This window comes from Molothrus aeneus, chromosome 3 (assembly GCF_037042795.1).
Source record: "Molothrus aeneus isolate 106 chromosome 3, BPBGC_Maene_1.0, whole genome shotgun sequence".
Classification (NCBI taxonomy): Eukaryota; Metazoa; Chordata; class Aves; order Passeriformes; family Icteridae; genus Molothrus; species Molothrus aeneus.
This window is the reverse complement of record NC_089648.1, coordinates 55,269,686-55,288,825: the sequence shown is the minus strand read 5'-3', so window position 1 is coordinate 55,288,825 and position 19,140 is coordinate 55,269,686. Positions and strand designations below refer to the sequence as shown.

At 38.9% G+C, this 19,140-nt stretch overlaps 1 protein-coding gene across 1 annotated transcript in view; it reads left to right on the top strand.

Moving 5' to 3' along the window:
- The window catches only part of PLEKHG1 (pleckstrin homology and RhoGEF domain containing G1), a 125,864-nt gene that overhangs the window by 98,922 nt on the left and 7,802 nt on the right, over positions 1-19,140 (top strand). The window contains exons 6-17 of the mRNA XM_066546969.1: positions 2,108-2,177; positions 9,142-9,188; positions 9,636-9,786; positions 10,771-10,902; positions 13,248-13,430; positions 13,519-13,614; positions 13,730-13,816; positions 15,632-15,665; positions 16,125-16,220; positions 17,480-17,518; positions 17,981-18,003; positions 18,913-19,131. Of these exons, the coding sequence (XP_066403066.1) occupies positions 2,108-2,177; positions 9,142-9,188; positions 9,636-9,786; positions 10,771-10,902; positions 13,248-13,430; positions 13,519-13,614; positions 13,730-13,816; positions 15,632-15,665; positions 16,125-16,220; positions 17,480-17,518; positions 17,981-18,003; positions 18,913-19,131 (1,177 nt within the window). The remainder of the gene's footprint in view (positions 1-2,107; positions 2,178-9,141; positions 9,189-9,635; positions 9,787-10,770; positions 10,903-13,247; positions 13,431-13,518; positions 13,615-13,729; positions 13,817-15,631; positions 15,666-16,124; positions 16,221-17,479; positions 17,519-17,980; positions 18,004-18,912; positions 19,132-19,140) is intronic.

The window sequence follows — 19,140 nt, the reverse complement described above, 5'->3', positions numbered from 1 at the left end:
AAGATTTTCTGAGTGCCTGAGCATGACAGTTTTGCTGTTTTTACAGTGGCAGACTGCTCTTACCAATCCTTTTCATACCATCCCGATGAGACAGAGCAGAGTGCAGTATAGGTAACAAACTCATTCAAAAACAGCCCTTACACTCTGGGCTTGTGCTGAAGACACAAACCACTAGTGCATTTAACACATACACATGGATTCAATTGCATGAATACATACAATCTTTAAGTGTTCCTCTTCTCTATCATGAAGGAGAAATGATGTGGTTTCATCGGAGACCAGTAGGAATAAAATGACAGTCCAGCATATATATATATATGTGTATATATATATATATATATATATATATATATGTATATGTATATGTATATGTATATATATGTGCTGTGTACTTTAGGCCATCAGGAGAACTTCTGACTGCCAGCCAGCAGGAATCCTCTGAGCCTGTTTGGCATGTTTGATGTTATTTCCAAAGCTTGTGTGTGGGACACAGTCAATCAATATAACTGGTGGCTATGGTCACCATTGCTACAGCTTGCTTCTTTTGTTGATGTAAATGAGCTTCATGAGGGTGGGGTATCAAGCAAGGGTCATATTTTTATTCCCATTTTGATGAAGGGAGAAATTGAGGTGCAGAGGTTAAATTGTCATTTTACAAAGTGACTTAGTGAGTGCTGAACCCAAGGTCTTTGCCTGTCTTTTTTCCTTGTGACTGCATGTTGATTTCTCCCTTTCCTTCCTTTAGTAATTAGAGGAGCAAGGAACAAGTCAGGAAACTCTTCTGGCTTACTCTTTTTTGTACATGCAGAGGGAAATTGTGTCTGCTTACAGGGGAAAAGGGTAGATCCCTAGATACAGGCATAGGAACTCTTAGACAAAACTTGTTCAGGGAACCAGCTGTGAATTGAGAGAAAAGTGTCCCTAAATGGAAAATCATCTGTGTGAGTGTGTGGGGGGGGTGGGGGAAGGGTCGGGGGGGGGGGGAAGAGGGTGAGGAGGAGGAGAAGAAGAAAATTCTTTTAGGGAACAATTTGGCAGAAAATTCAATTTCTTCTCTGAGTATGTCCTTCAGTAAGACTAAAAACTCTTTGCATCAATGAGATAACTTTTGAGGTTTTCTTCTTCTACTTGAACTCTTTCTTTCACTGAATTTAGTTTCAATAACTGAGTTTAATTCAAGAGCAGACAGGCTCCGTTATTGCTTTGCTCCTGTTCAAATGAATTAATTTTCTCTTTGGGATGTAAAAATTATAAAATCCTCTCATGTGTTGTTTTTATGCATGTAGAACATATATGCATATGTAGTCCCTCACAGAAAACTTTAAAACTTTTTCCAGGCTAACCGTTTTATCTTTGATGGAGAAACACATTAAACGTAGACTAATTTTCCTGAGTGAGCTACATAACATTCTTCATGTATGAGAAATATGTTCCCAGTTCTCACCACTATTTTTCAGAGCAGTTCATCATTTTCCTTGGTCAAGTAAAGCTTGTAAACACAAAAAGTCTTTACAGGACAGTGCACATGCTTCAGTAGCTTTTAAATTTTCTTAATTATTTAGTTAATTAGTTTGATATCATGTTAATTGATATACAAGCTACACAACTGTCTGACTGCACCACTATGATTATTGTTAAAGAGCTGTCAGTCACAGAGTCATGGATTAGTTTGGGTTGGAAGGCACCTGTAAAGGTCATCTAGCTCAGCCTCCTTGCAATAAGCAGAGACATCTTCAATTAGATCAGGTTCCTCAGAGCCCCATCCAACCTGCTCTTGAATGTTTCTAGGATCTTCATCTACCTGAAGGAAGGGGCTCAGCTTTGCTTAGCAGAACAACCAATCCATGGTCAACCTGATGACTTTAATTTCAAAATAGTGGGAATACAATTTCCTTATAGTTCTCCTCTGCCTGCAAATAAAAACACCCAGTAGCTGTGGGGGGGAGGGGGGAAAGGACATCTAAGGTGTTCCTGTTCCCTTTGTAGGACTCCCTGCATCATTAAGTGCTGCCATGAATAGCACAGCAGTGTCTGGTTCTGAATTTACAATTGTGTCTATTCTAAAGTGTGCCATAATTGCCTTACATTGTCCTGTTCTTTTTTTTAGTGAACTTCTGCAAGATTTGGAAAACTGTGAAAATGATCCTGTGGCTATAGCAGATTGTTTTGTTTCCAAGGTAAGTCTGCAGCACCAGATTCAGAGTGCAGTGGGGGAAATAAGAGAGACCTTTTGAGACCTAATCCTGACAGCTTGTGTAATGTTAATCAAGAAAAGTCAGCAAATCTATGGAAAGGGAAGGATTTTCTCTTAGCAATTGATAGGGATATGTATTTGCATTTCTAAAAAATTAAGACAAAGGTGTCATTTTCTTCAATAAGTGTATCTGAGCTGGTGGAGCTGTTTATTGAGTTCATTTTTTAGGATTTAGGGGTTTTTTTGTTTTTTTTTTTGTCAACTATTACAGGGGTTCTCTGTTTTACTTGCATCTGTTAATGTAGGTGATCAAGTGGTACTCTGGTTATGCCTTGTCAGCTTAAAAACAGCTAGAGAGTAAAACTTGGCTGCATTCTTAAAAAAGGCAATACCATTAACATACAAAATGTGCCCATATTGTTTTCTGAGAATTTTTCCTGAAACCCACAACTATACCTTAAATTTTCTTTTTAAATGGAATGGCCCAAAGTCTAGCCTTAAGATTCACATCCCATTCTCTCTGTAATGCTTTGAATTTTCTGAACATTGATAGGACATCTTGATTCTGTTGGACAATACTGAAGCCAAAAATATGGAGTATGGGAAGTTGTTAGATGCAGCAGAAATACAGGGAAGAAGGTGACCTTCATTGTAGGAAACACATAGAGCCAGTCAGGGAAAAGAGGAATGGCTGTAATGAGTAGGACAACAAGAAATTAAATAATTTGGGCTACACATGATGCTAGTTCACTGCAGACTTCACCAGAGAATCAACATGTCTTGCATCTCTAGAGCCCAAATGTGTTAAAAAATTAATTCTATCTCTCTGGTATTTCTGGAAGAACAGATCATGTAGTTGTCAAAAGCTGAATAGTCGCTTTATAGGTGTGTTTGCCTTTTTGTATTAAAAAAAAAAGAACAACAAAAAACAGAATTAAAAAATACAAACATGAAAAAACTCCAAAGAAACCAAAAAGCCAAAGGCTGTCATGTTTTATACTTTGTCCTGAACTCAGCATTGTCAGCACCAAGCACTCAATGTAATAAGTCTAACACATGGATTTAGGATTAACAGGACCACTCTCTCATTAATTCAGTAATTTGTTTGGCACTGTTGTGACATAAGGGATATTATAGTAAATTAGAGTGATGATACCAGCTAACTGCTGCTGTTTCACCAGATCTCTTGGTTCAGCTGAGTTTGAGAAAGCTCTAATTTATCTAGTAATTGGTCTTTTGTAAGCACTGAGAGACCTTAGTGTTGGCACTACTAATGCAGAAGTAAGATGCATTTTTGCCCCATTGCATAAGGGTTTATGGCATGTTGTTATTGCTACAGATAGCCTGGATTGAATTAAAATGAAGGAGAGAGAGAATGGGATAAGGGCAAGTGCAAAGTCCTCCTTCTGGAACAGAATAATCCCATGTGCCTGCTGAGTCTGGCTGACTAGAAAACAGCTTAGTAAAAATGATCTGGGGTCCTGGTGGGCAAGAAGCTGTGAGTAAGTCAGCAGTGCCTGTGCAGTGAAGGCCAACTGGGAGGCCTTCAGGGTGTTTACAGATAAAACAGTTTGGAGCTGGTATTTCTGCTGTATTGCTTGCTTATAGCTGGGACTGCTGGGACTGCTCCTGCTGGGATCTCCTCTGCAGAGCAGAGATGGTGCAACTGATAATAAGAAGTCCAGGAAAAGATTGTGTTCTCTTTCAAATTGGCCAACTGAAAGGGCTTGTCTGGTAGTCTTTCTGGCCATTAGTTCCAAAACCCATCTGCATATCATTGCTTGTGCCTTTTGTTCCCTTGTCAAATGCTTTTAGCATTTGTATTATTGGCAGGCAACTGCCTGATGGCTCAGAAATTGCTAGAGATTGCAGTACTAACAAGCATTTTTTAGCTTCATCCAGACAAGTGCAAACACTTAAAAGCAAAATCAAACAATACCAAAATACCCCACAGTTCTGGTTTTGGCCGAGAGGATTTCATTACAGCAACTGCTGACTGCCTTAACAAACTCCAGTTGTCCATTCTTGGTTGCTTGTGTCTTCCCAGCGCCGAGAAGTGGAAATAAAACTGCCTTTTTTGGCAGCATGGACTCCTTCAAGTCTTACGGGACTTTGGCCATTTATTGTTTCATTGCTCCGTTAGATCTTCACTGTGAGTTAAGCACAGGGATATTATCATGCTGAAGTCATAGCTCACAGCCTTAGCTAATGGATATGGCTGTGCTGGAGCTTCTTGAATGCTTCCAGTGGAACTGTGCTTAGGTCCAACAAGCTCTGGACCTAGTGCCATTTTCTCACCCAACTGAATATTGTAGGTGTTGCAAATCTTAAGGTGTAACCAAGTTTTCACTGTAGTTACTGTGTTTGCTTTTTCCACTCTTAAGAAGCTCAGTAACTGCATAAAGTAAAAGTTTTTTCTTTCTTAGGATTCATGTGAAATCACATGAATTTGGTTTGCAGTGTAACAACAGTTACGGTTAAAGTAACTCTGGAGCTTGTTGTATAAAATGTTTTATATTTGCAAAGATGTGGGGAGCTTGATTTTTGAACTTTTAGATCATTCTCTTTGAACTTTGTTATTTGGTTTAGCTCAATAAAATTTCTTGTATAGCATATTATACTTCTCTCACACAATCATACATGACTGTGTTTCCTATGTATAACTTTCATGCTTCAGTAGTAAAAAGCTTTGTAACTTTTAAGGGAAAGGATTACCAAAACACACTTCAGTGTAATTTGAACAAAAACCACATCATTGTGGGTTTGAATCTTTCTCTTAACATTTTTGTGCTGAGAGCCCAAAGTAAATAGCCCCTAAAATGGCAGCTTTGATTTATTAACAGACTTCGGCAATGTTTTTAGTCTAAACTAGCCAGTAACATAAAACCCATTAACCAATAAAATAATGATGCAAAGCTATGACTTTATGGAAATGGAAATATTTAATATCGACTTACAACATTGTATTGAATCCCTCTGCTTCCAAATATTTGAATATATTAATAACTCACAGGCAGATAGACACAAAGGCACAAAAGCACACTTTTAAAACCTGCTGTCCAATGAATTGCAGTCTGTTTTTCTTCCTCAAGATGCAGATGGTATGGGTATGGATATTTGCTTTACAGTGGGATGGCTGCTGCAGGGAAATAACCTGCCTCTGAGGGTAGTGTTGTACTAGTTCAGTTTATACCAGTTCTGATCCTCTCTCTTTGTCTAGAAGAACTGTATTAGCACTAGATGTAAAAGTTCTTGGAGACATATTGCTGGTAACTAATTGGAGACTAATAAAAAGGTTCCAGTGCAAGCTTAGCTATGGCTTAATTATTCACACAGAAGACTGTTTATAAGGTTTTTTTGCCAGTCCAGTCTTTCATTTTCATAGTAATGATGCCAGTGTTAATTAAAAGATTGACTTCAGTATTCTGTACATTTACATTTAAGTGAATTGTTTTAAAGGAGAGCTGAATTCTGGCACATCACTCTTCTCACTCAGCACCCCAGAAATTCAGAACATATGTTTTCTGCAAGGCACACTTAACAGCTTAACCAGGGGGAAAGGGAGAATTACTTTAATCTAGCATCTCATTAGTGAAGAAGAGATCCAGGCAATTGGCTTCAGTTTGTACACTGACTCCACTCATTTTCTCAGTCTCCATTTTCTTTTCAAGTGCCTTTTGTGGCTATATATAAAAGCACAACTAAGAGTTGAAGGAAGATCTGGAATATATGTAGAGGAGATGTGCAGTGAATTGATTCCAGTGTGAGGGACCAGTCTAAGTATAGCTGGGGTCTGCTCACACTTGGCTTTGCTCTTGAGAGGAACTTCCAGTCTGTGGACAAACTCTCAGCTTGAGTCTCAGGTTTTTGCAGCTTCTACCACAACAGCTTTGGGCCCCCAGATTTAAACTAATCCCTGGAGCAATTCCAGTCTCCACGCAGAGATCAGTTTTAATCTGGTCTGAAGACAGTTGATGTGAACAAAACTATTTTCACGCTGGGTAAGTTTTAGAATGTCAGAAGAAATACTGATAAGCATAGCTGGTGTTTTCCTTATGTTGTGAAAGTAGTTGGAAAAATAATAAAACCATCTTAGTTCTTGGTTTTTCTCTTGCTCCTGTTCTGAGCAGTGCAGTTTTGTCAGGATGAGGAAGAACTTCTCTTAGAAGTGGCTCTCTTGGCCACTTTCCCAACATGTACACATGAATCCAGCTAATGCCTGGGCAAGGTGTATGGTGTTGATTCACAAGAGATCTGCAAGTTTGAGTGCGTATCAACAATCTCATCCTGGAGGCAAAACACATGTACTTGACTTTCTCCTGGCACTATGCTTGCATTGCTCAGTAAAAGTAAATGCTCTCTGATGGTTCTGTGTGGTGAAATGAGCTGTGGCTCACTGGAGCGAGTACACACCTAAGTGCAGTGTGGAATTTGGTGTTATGTCTGCTCAGAAAGCAGGGGTGATAGTGAAACCATTCTTAAGGTTTAGAGGTATCAAGGGCATAAGAAACTATCTTTTTTTTAATACAAATTTGTTGCATTTAATAGCTAGATGAAAGTTCTTTTAAAACCAAAAAAAAGCCCCATTAAAAGTAGTTCTGACCTTGTGTAAAAAAACCCCAAACCAAAAACCAAACCAAAGAACGAGAGTGTGAAAAGGCTCCTGGGGATTTCAGACATGCTTTTGATTTTGAGGGGAATGTGCACACAGCCTACTCTGTAAGCCTGAAGTGTTTGGCCTTGTTTGTTTTACAGATAGTACTTTCATTGGTTAAAATTTCACAAGAGATACTCTTTTCCTTTTTGTTTGAAAAGCAGACTAATCATGTGATATGAGCAGAATAAAAACATAAAAATAAACTGGCTCAAAATGTTCTTCACGCTGCTTATGAAGTAATTCTATAAATTGTATTATTCTGTTAGGATAGCTATGGGAATATATTAAAATTTTACCAAAATCCCCTGAATGAAAACTTTGAATTAATATATGCATATATAAAATAAATTACATTTTTTCTCCATACTGAATTTCACCTTAGTGTTCTCTCTTAAGCACCCTGACTTATTATGAGTGCTGGCTAGTTTGGTAGTGATTGCCAAAGAAAATTACACAGTGTAATATCTGCAGCTCTCTGAGGTTTGTTAATTCTTCATTTTGAGGGGAGAGGGTTTGGAGCTGTGGCTGTGTTTCCAAGCATGGACAGGAACTGTCTGTGACATAGGCTCACTTCCTCTGTATGTGGACATGGGCCATAGATAACACCACCACAAAACGTAGCTGAGATGACAAAGTTAGTTCAAGTGTGAAAAACCAAGATAAATTATTTAACTGTATTTGTATCAAGACTCCTTTTAGTTGACTTGTTGGTTTCTAAGAGAAGAGCAGTTTAATAGGCTTACAGCCCACCAGTGAGTAAATAGGGATCACAGTCCCCTGGGGAAACATTTATTAGAAGTTTGCTTGAGTTATTCTTCTCAGAACAATGAATACTGAAATCCAGTAGGACATACTGAAATGAATTGCAATGACTTGTACTCCTGCAGGGTAACATCTTACTTTATATGGGGTCCTTATGGATCACTGCTCAGTGCAGAGATGAATGGCACAACCTGCATTACCCCCAGGAGAGGAGGACGGGACCAGTGCTGTTGGAATTGGCAAAGGGCACTGTCTGAGATGGCTCTTTCTGATGAATGGATGAATGAAAAACAGCCAAACCCCAACAGTGAAAAACAAAAGCCACAGCCTGTGTCAGCCCTCCCCCCAGGGGTGGTGTTCCTCAGAGCACTGTGCCTTCTGTGAATGCAGATGTTTGGTCTCGCCATTCACCAGCAATGGTCCCTGGGAGACAGCCCCTCGTGGAGCACAGCTATTGTGCCGCAGAATGCCAGAGCCCATGCTGAAGATGCTTGGAGTGGAAACTGGGGTCTTATTCACTGCTGGAGGATTGTGTTTTATCTGTCGAGGGCTTATGAAAGAAAAAGTGATTGATACGGGGAGCACTTTGCCATTCTGCAGTGCTTTCTTAGCCTTTAGGACTCCAGTAAGCTGCAGAAATTGTGCTTGGGATAGAAGTTGATAGGCAGATGTGGACTTAGAGCACATGGGAATACTTCTGGAAATCTGTTCTTGCATAGAATTAAATTATGATTATTAAGAAAAAATCTTAGGCCAGGGAAGAAAGACTTAAAACTCAGACTTCAGCTCTGAGAAGCTTATCAGCATTAAGTTTGAGTAATTTCAGTGTGACAGGCAAGTGTGGAAACCCACCCAGATCTAGTTACAACTTGTTGGGGTAATAGCTGTCTACTTTCACATAATTTACTTCTTAAAAAAAAATCGCTTTTGTGGCTTCTAATTTCATGCTTAGACTGTGCTCACATGTGAAAGTATTTATAATTGCTTGGAAATGGCACACCAAACATAACCTGCAGAGCTTAATTCTCCCAGTAAATACACCAGGTGCATGGTGTGATTGTTGGGGTTGTTTTGTGCAGGGCCAGGAGGTGGTTGTGGGTCCCTTCCAACTCAGGATATTCTACGATTCTATGATATGGGTGTGCTTCAGCACACAAAAAAACTAGATAAGTTCAACCAGCTGTTTGAAGGACATAAGTGTGTTGATGGTGTTTTGGTCAGGAATTTGGGTTTTTAGGGTTTTTTTGAGATGCATAGATTTTCATAGGGTACCTTGGAGGCTTTGTTGCAAAGTCACTTGTTTTATCTCTGTGTAGGTTTTCTTGGTTTTTCTTTCAAGTAATGGAAAAATCTCTCCCACAAAAAGATGAAATTAAATTCTGGTTGTCTTAGGACTATCACAGTGAACATAGAGAATTCAGCATCAGGAGCTGAAGGAAGTGTTGTCTTGACATCATCTTTATCTTGCACACATTAGCTTCTAGTTTGAAAAAATCTCAATATATGCAAACTTTTCCTCCCTGTGCAGAGTGAAGATTTCCACATATATACACAGTACTGCACCAACTACCCAAGGTAGGAATTATGGGTTCCTTTTCTTCCTTTGTTCCTTGGCTAGTTTGTGTAATGCAAGTTACACTCTATGAAAAAAAAAAAAAAGTCAGCTTCTCCCCTTCCTAAATTGGAGGGAATTTACCTTTTATGTAAAAAAGAAAAAAAAAACCAATGGAGTTTTGCTTCATCTAATCTTGTGGTTCACTGCTTTACCCTTCTTTAGAAAATGATGGTCTTATTCTGCAATGCTGCTTATAGAATTTCCAGTAAGAGAGACTGGTTGCATGTCAAGGGAGAGCATAGCTGAATGCACAATATAATTTTTTAAAAAGCCAAACCAAATGGCAGAAACAGCAGTTATTAGAATGGGAACCTGCTGCCCCTTTTTACAAGCTGAAAGGGAAGCAATTCTTTACCTACAGACTTAAGGAAACAGAGTGTCTTACAGCCATGTGTGGATGTTTTCAGGTCTGTGGCTGTGCTGACAGAGTGCATGAGGAACAAGGCACTGGCCAAGTTCTTCAGAGAGCGGCAAGAAGCACTGCAGCATTCTCTGCCCCTGGGCTCTTACCTCTTGAAACCTGTCCAACGCATCCTCAAGTACCACCTGCTTCTGCACGTAAGAAATGTATTTCATTTTGGGCTGCTGCACGTTGGGGTTCCTTCCTCTGGTAGAAGGCTTGGTGGTTAGAAAGGTTCTGGTTTTCCTTAAATGCTTATCCTTTTGTGGGTATTTGATTTCAACATGTGGAGGCTTTCTGTCTTTGTCACTTCACACCATATGCATCTATTTGGAGTGGAGAATTTATGGTAATTATTTTAGACACATTGCATCAGTCTTTGCATCCAAATAATTAGCACTTTTTTGAATGCTGGTCTGTAATTCTGAAGTTGTTTGGAAAATTCTTGTCATGATTAAACATTTGGTACACAAATTTATTGTTCCAATGGAGAACAATGTTTTTCCACATGTTGCAATGCTGGGGGTGGTTGAAAGTAGGACTAAATACATATAAACACCCTGACTGCTAAGAATTTTGTGGAGAGGAATGATGGAGGAAGTGGGAACTCTTTCCACATTCAGTCAATTGACTTAAGCAAGTTTCAGAAATTCATGCTTTATTGTTAACATTTTTCCACATATGTTTCCTATTAGAGAGTCATGTTCTAGTGAAGTGTAAAGACACTGATCCTTATTTTAAATGCCTAGTGCTTTTCTGCTCTCCAATGGTAAAGCAAAGCCTGGTGTAATTCCATCAGGGTTTTGTAAGTATGTAGAAATGTTCTGCATTGTAGGAAAGCCATTAAATGCTGTCTGAAAGATCTCCTGTCAGTGTGCTGCGCTCTCTTTCTGTGCCTCTTTGGTCACACTAGCTGCTTCAAGTGTCCTTGCTGCTAAACTGACCCCAAAGGCTTGACTTCGTTTGTCACCTTGTGTTAATTAAATTGATAGCAACATGCATCACTAACAAAGGCAGGAACGTTGCCTTCGAGTGATTGTGATGCACAGACAAAACAGTACAGATAAAAACACAGTATTGCATTTGACTGGGAAAGTTCACTTAGGAATAAGAGGACTCTGGTTATTTTCCCTTTGTCTTAGGAAATAGAAAACCACCTTGACAAGGACACGGAGGGCTATGATGTGGTGCTGGATGCCATAGATACCATGCAGAGAGTGGCATGGCATATAAATGACATGAAGAGGAAACATGAACACGCCATCAGGCTCCAGGTGAGTTCCCAGAGAGATTTTATGGGTGTTTGTGAGCTGGTTTTGTCAATATATATGCAATTAACATTTTTTAGTTTATCTTCTCTTTTAATCTTTGTCAGTCATAATTTAGACTCCTGTTGAGCATGCCTGTGGCTGTTTGATCTTGGAAACCATGGTCATAACTGCTGCAGGAAAATATCAGACATCTCTAACCTACAAGCAGCATCCTGTAAAGCATTTATTTTGCAGTAATATGGAACTTCAGATAACTCTTCTTTCTTCCTTTCCCTCAATTGTACAGCACTGCTGTACAACCCTAGGGCATGGCTTTGTTCAGAAACCCTGTGGTTTCCGATTTCTTCCCTTTGTGCTGATTAATTTTGTTTTCAGGCATTTCTTTTGCTGATTCTTGTTTAAGTACTTTCCTCTTGGGTTTTAGAAAACTCATTATCAGTTGCTTTGTGAAAAGCATAAACCTAGAAAGATGATACTTGGAAAAACTCTAGCTTCACTTCAAATGAAGATTTTTGTGGGGAGAAGAAACAAAAGCTACACCCTCAGTAGTTTTTGTCATCAAGAGCAAGGAGCAAGCTCTTTTGTAGAATTTATGCTCTCGTTCTGTTTCCTGGTTCCCAGTGAATCACACTTTTATGTTACATTTTCAATATTTATGTCACTTTAAGAAAATTTAGGGGATTTTTTAGTTTATAAAATGGAGTTATAAGCTTATCCCATTTCAGAAATCCATATAATGTAATTCTTTGCCCATTTTTTTTAACATACATTAAATTTATTTACCCTTTTTGTGGTTTACTTCTTTTTTCTATTTTGGGGTTTTTTTAATGATTGTTTATTTTTTGTGTTGCTTTTGTTTATGCGTAAGAAAAATTTTACAATGTCTTGCCCGCAGCAGGGTAACCTTTGCCACACATTGCTGGAAATGCATGCTAATGACTTTTAACAACAGTCTGCTATAATTCTGAGTAATTATATTCAGAAATAAATAGGGGTTAAATGCTTTTGGAAAAAACAAAAGCTTTTTTTTATTTATTGAGCTCAGCTGGCAGATGTTTGGGTTTGTGGAAAATGTTTGTGTTCATGGTTCCCTCTTAAAAAAGTAAAACCTACTTCTGCAGCCATAGGGATAGGCCTTCTGTGGGCTCTCACACTGAAATGTGGTCTGCAAGTACTGCAACAGCAGTTCCTGCACAAAGTGTCCCTCAAGAGTGGTGGACTTGATCCCTGTGCTGTATCCTGACTTATTAACAAGCTCCTGGAGAGATCTGATACAATGCAACATTTTTTAAATCTTTTTTTTTTTTGCCTTTTATTGTTTTAAACAACTGTCTGTATAGTCCAAGGTGGGCTGCTTTGGGGTTTTATTCCTGTGAATGCTTTAGCCAGCATTGGAGCTTCAAATGGACTGGGATGTTTTCTAGCTGAAAGCTCTGTTAAAGTCTAATGTTCTAGAGTGACCAGCCGGGGATGAGGCAATCTGTCCTTGCTTTGCTAATGCTGGCAGGCTTAAAGTCTGATGGATGTTTTTAAATAGTTCCCTAGTTAAAAGTTTAGCCTTCTTTTAGAATTTGATGTCCCATGCTTAAGTCCTATGTCATTGCCATTGACAGAAAACATAAGCAGTTTAAGGAAACAGAATAGCCATAGCTAAGTGACACAGTCTTGTGAAGATGTTCTTAGATGTTTCTCCAACCTTTTTTTTCCCTAAATAATAAATAAAGTGAGAAATATCTGTGGTATCTATACAAATCACTAATATACAAGCAAATATTCAGATGCTCAGTTGACTGAATCACTTGTGGTTGTTTAGTCTTCTGAGAATCATCTCTTCAATCCAAACGCCTCACAGAAGTGTCTTCTGTCATGGGCCTATGGGACATGGCATTATAATTAATTCAGTGGGAGACCACACAACTTCAGGAGGATACCCAGGGTGAGAGGGAAGTGTTAAAAGAGATTGGCTGGGGACATGAAGGAGAGTGTGAGAGAGACTGATGACTGAATTACAGAAGACTTTCTGTCTCTGGGAGCAAGGGGAGCAGAGGTTGTGCTCTTTCATTACAGGCTGCCCCAGGGAGTTCAGGGCTTTTTGCTGGGTCTGTGCAATGGCAGTAACCAGGACTCAGGGCATGTTTTAGTGTGGGCTTTGCAGTGAGCCTCCAAGCACCTGGCTGCAATGTTACACATAACCTACCAGCCTCAGGATTGGTGTCTGGTGACTTTCCACTGTTGGATGCTAAACGTTACATAGGAGAGTGTGAATGGCTTCAGCAGATCATTTGGGTCTTTTGCTTCAGCAAGATCTCTGAAATTAATTTTGCTTGTTGTTCTTTGATCTGTTGCAGGAGATACAGAGTTTGCTCACTAACTGGAAAGGGCCAGACCTTACGAGTTACGGGGAGCTGGTGTTAGAAGGAACGTTCCGCATTCAGCGAGCCAAAAATGAGCGCACGCTGTTCCTCTTTGACAAGATGCTGCTAATTACAAAAAAGAGAGATGAAATGTTTGCGTACAAAGCTCACATACTGGTATGTCAGAGAGCAGGTGGTAATGTGCTGTCTACAGGTCTCCCTAAAACTCCTCTGTTATTCACATTGTTTCCTCTCTTCGTTGCAGTGTGGAAACCTGATGCTTGTTGAAGTAATACCAAAGGAACCACTTAGCTTTAGTGTCTTCCACTACAAAAATCCTAAGATGCAACATACTGTCCAGGTACCACAGAAAACCCCCTGCTCACTGGGTTACGTGGCTCATGGCCATATGGTGTTTATGGCCCTGCATAGTACAGGAATGCATTTTTCTCATAGTGCCCAATTTTTTTTATCAGGCAAAGTCGCAGCAAGACAAGCGCCTTTGGATTCTTCACTTGAAGAGGTTAATTCTAGAAAATCATCCTGCTAAAATTCCTGCCAAGGTAAAAAAACTAACCAAACAAAAAATACAAATAAAATCACAAGACCCCCTCCTTGTATGGGTACTAACTTAAAACACTGTTAGCTGCAAGATGCATGCAATATACAGAGAGTTTTGACTCCAGGATGTTAATTAATGTGTTGTTTCCTTATATCTTTAAAAGTTCCTCAGAACTAATGGTGTAGTTACACTGTAATTGTCTTCAGGGCTTGGTATGGGAATAGAAGAATGGGTTAGCAGCATTTGCCTGCCAAGGCATAAGTAATGGAGGTGCAATGTCAGAAAGTTTTACTCTAGGAGCACATTTTAGCTTGATGCTGCCTGTCTGCAGAGCACTGGGGTGCAGTATTTGCAGTACTGTAGGTTTTTTTAATCAGACTTGGTTAGGTATCATAGCAGTGAAGCCATCGGCAGCACACACTTCACTGCAACTACACACACCCATCCTCAACCCAGCATCCTTAGCTGGGGCATCTGGCCCTTTTTAGTGGGATAGTTAGAGAGTTTTATGGCAGAAAAAATGAGGCACTGATATCATATTCATAGCGACAATATCTTGGAAAGAGGAAATCTCCTCCTCTTATTTATGGAATCCACTCTAGAGCTTCAGGTGATGTCTGCCAGTGTAACATACAGCACCTCTCAAAGTGGGTTAACTCGTGTTAATTCTTGCCAAGACACAGCAGACATTGACTGGTATGGAAACAGGATTTTTTTTCGCACTGAGTTTACTCTTGGTTTTCCAGTTTCCCTGACCGTTTTTTCACTCAGTTTTATGCTGTAATGGCTAAAAAATGTTACCTGTGACTGACATGCACCATACTGTACTAACATGCATTTTCAACAGTGTGACAAAAAGAGACTTAGGGAAGAAAAAAGCACTAGCAGGTCCTATTGCTAATTCTCCTCTTTTTGTTAACAAAGTCTATTGAAGGTATAATGTTTATGCTAGTATCCATATTTACACTGTAAATACTCTATTAGGTTGTTAAAAAAATACAGCATGATCTTGGCCTTTGTATCATTTCTTTCTTATTTCTTACACAATTTTTATTTTATCTGTAGAAAAAAAAATGTGAAACCAAAAATATTTTCTTCTCAGAGAAATAACTTCACTTGAGAAAGAAAAAGTCTAATGAAATAAATCTTTGAGGTTATCTGTACATTTTAATTTTTTTTTTCCCTGTCGAACCGGTAATTGCTTGTTGTGAGGCTTCTGTCTGCCCAGCTTCTGGAGAATGCAATAGTAGTCCACATGTGACGCCTGGTGGAAAATTACCAAACTGCACCTGTAGAAGGGCAAGCATCTTAGACAGGATATTTCAGTTTAGATTGTTTTCTTACTTAGTAGCTGATATGCTTCCTAAAACATCCAGATTTTTTTTTTCCTATTAAAGAAGGGACAAATTTTAAGCAATCAGCAGATGCTCTTTATCCTGCATCAATCTTACTTAAACTAAATTATGAATTTTTTTTGGCACACACTCTTCCTCTCCTCCCACTGCCTGTGCAGAGGTGGGCACGCAAGACAAAGATTCTGGGGGCAGTGAACAACAGGTTTTGTGTGCAGACCTGGAGACAAACTCTGCTGAGTTCCTGCCACCAAAATTTTCCTCCCCATATGAAATATGTCCAATACACAGAAAAGAACAAAAAATACAAACCAAAAAAATAATGCTGCTAACCATATTTATTAGTTCCCAAATTAAAATTGCTGTTATTTTCATATAAGCTCACTACTATCTGTAATATGCAATGCAACTTGCCCTGCTACTAACAGTTTTAACTTCTTCATTTGTTACTTTTTCTCTTGCAGGCCAAGCAGGCAATTCTCGAAATGGATGCCATACGTAAGTTGGTTCTTTTTCCCTTTTGTTTTAAAAATTAATAAAATCATCTTCAACATTTTGGCTTTAGCTGTTGATGTCATTTGGGATGGAAGAATGCCAGGCGTATGTTCCTTGAATTATGACCCTCCTGGAAAAGTCAAAATTAGATGCAGATCCTGTGGAGTTTGTTGGGAAGGCTCTGATTGAGAAACTGGCAGACAAACCTGATGGTGGTGGATAAATGTTCCTGGGTTAGCCCTCTGGAGCCAGGCCCAGCTACATGGGTAAAGCATTCCCATGGCTGCCTGGGAGCCAGCTACCCTAGCAGCATATCTTGCTTGTGTAGCTTCAGGCTCTGATGGGGTGCAACTGGATTAGGCATAAAGGGATGATGGCACTGCCTCCAAAGAGAGCTGCCAAGGTGTGTGAAGTGCCATCCTTGTCACTCTCTTATTCCCTGTGCCTCTGCTTGTTCCACAGATCACCCAGGCTTCCACTATAGCCCTGAGGGAGAAATGAAATCATCATACCAGCCTAAGGAAGGCACTGCTCCTCACAGAGTGAGACGGAAATCAGGTAAATTAACTAATTTATACCCTAGATGACAAAAGGAAAAACGAGCAGGGTTGTTTTAGGGCTGGATTAGGCGGGGTACATGGAATTGGTTTTTAATCTTCACTCCAGGCAGTTTAACATGGTACAGTATCTCTCCAATACTGTACCATATTAAAGTGGTACAGTAGATGGTGGATGAAGTATCTTATTAACCATTTGTTGTTCTTGTAATTTATTTTTTTACTTACTGTTTGGATTTAATTTAAGGAATATACATTTGTAATGGTGAATGTATAAAAAACAGTTGGTACTCTCTAATAGATTAAAGTGCATATGCAGGAAGGCCTGTCACATTATTTAAATTTGACATCCCTCCTTACTGCAGTTATTATTGTCTCAGAAGTGGTCCATCCTGATTATGATAGGCTTATTATTTCAAAACATGATTACTATCAATACTTAGTGTCATGTTTCCCTTATGAATAATAGAGATTTGAGAGGTGGTTTTGCTGAATCTGGGCTTTTTTTCCCCTCGTAGCTCAAACATCTATCTATAATTACTCTCAAAGACACTACCAATGTCTTTGTAGTTGGCTGACTTCATATTGCAGTCCCTATGTTCCCCTCTTTGTGTCCTTAAAGACCTTTCCAATTTGGTGTGTAATGTTGGATATTGGGAATAACTTAAGGCTCATGAGAGTATTGATGTAATGATTTAACATACAGCAACATTTGTGCTTGAAAAGCAATCAAGTTCTAATTATGTTTGAGGTATGTTCTCCTTTGTTTCTGAGGTGTTTGCACACCTTTGTTGCATTGGTGCTGCTCTTTCTGTGAAAGGAAGAATACAAAATGTTTCTACTGATCAAAGGGCCTCCTATGTAGCCTTCAGCTACTTATACTTTTTAAGCCCATCTAAGACTTTGGTACCTTATGCATATTTCAAATAGAAAACCTCTAACACTGCAGAGCAGAGGTGATATGGTCTTTTGAAAGCAGGAATCTTTGCATGGGATAAAAATGTATGTATGCCTAGATGAATGGAGGACAGCTGCTCTGGCATTAAGAAACAAGTATATGCTTTGGTAACAGCTGTAGATTTGATACTTCAGCAGGTCATCTTTGTGAGGAAATTTTGCAATAAAGAAATTAAAATCTGGCTTCACTGTGTGAGCTCAGAAGCTTAAATTTTTATATACATGTTAAAAAAAAGTTGTTCAGGATGCCCACAGCTTTCTTTGGAATACCACAGTAGGTAAACATGTTGTTGTCTTTTTCAGAACCCTCATCTAGAGTCCATAAAGCTTTGAAGTCAAATGGTAAGATATTTTGTGTACTGTTTACTGACCTGGTGCTCCTGTACTTTGTAAAACAACTGAAGACGGAATCTTTTTTCTTGTAACTGTCCCTAAATACATTAAGGGGAGGAAGAGGAATTTTTGGGGGAAAAAAAGCCAAACCCAAAATGTTAGTGTTTAAATCTAATATTTTCTTTTCCACACTTGGGGATTGGTCCTGTAAACATCCTAGGAACTGAACACACCAAGTCTTGGCGATTGTGAACAGTTCCTCAAATCACAGCAGTGCTGCAAAATCAGGGCCTCAGGTGGAGCTCTGGTAAAGCTCATGCTGTCTCTGCTTTATCAGAAATCCCCATATAGTCTGTTTGCTCAATTGCTGCTTCATTCAGCCCCCTTTGGGGAATTTATAATTGGGGTAGCACTAAAACAGGCATAGCCTGACACCAGTTTGATTATTCGTTGATGTGTTTTTGTTTTCAGATGTAAGCCCAGACATGCAGAAGGTAAGCCGTTTCTTAAATTCCTTGTTTTAGCCCATTCATGTGACTTTAGAGCACCAGTGTTTACTGGAGAATCTGTATCTTCTTGGTTGTGTTGGCCTTAAGAATGAAATCAAACAAATGAATGTTATTTAGCATCTCAAATAAGATTACTGGAATGAAAAAAGTAGAAATACAGCTTACTATTTTGGGGATATTTAATAAAGAAGAAAATCAGCAGTCCATATATGGTTGTGGTTTATAATACAGTCCAATCAATTAGTAGTGCTACAGGATACTTAAAAATACCACTAGAATCAAGGAAGTGCAGTGTATAAAAATAGTATAAAAATAGTGTTTATTCTTTGGCTCATATTACCTTATTAAATACAACTGGAAAGTTTCAACTTAGTCTGAGATATAGATATATATATATATGTAGATATATATATGTAGATATATATATATATGTAATGATATATATGATATATCACCAAACAGAGCACATGCACCTTGAGCAGATTGTAACGAACATTTGTAATTTTTACATTTTCTGTAAGAATTTGTATGGAAATTCCCAGTGCAATTTGAAAGTCTCATTTTGAATTTCAGGTCTTGGGGTTTTATTTAAGACGGAATTTTAAAAAGTGTGTGTCTGTTATAAACAGAGTACATTAGGTATTACTTATTGTCATGCCATAATATTGAAGCCCAGGATTCGATGTGAATGGGGTCTTTTGCATATATTTTTTCAGTTTTAAATATTACATGGAAAAGTACTGGTTGTTGTACTTACTTCTTTATAAATCTCACTTCAGTGCAGCTAACTGACTGTGGGCTAAACATTGCCTGTGAGTCTGATGTAAGAGGATCTTACTAAAATATAGAATCTCTAAAAACTTCTAATGAAAGTTTCATGGGGTTTTTTTAAAGCGGATGGTCATTGAAGGAGCCCTGTTATCTCAAGCCACCAAACTAGGATCAAGTGAAGCCCTGCTGAATTCTAGGAAAAAGGTTTCATTGGAATCCAGTGGGCTGGAGAGCCAGTTTCAAGAGTCTATTGAACCAGCCTACAGTAGTGATCACGATGAAACTCTTCAGACTTCTGCAACAGAACAGATTGATGCTGATGATGAAGAAGAGTCTGAACAGGTAGGAAAA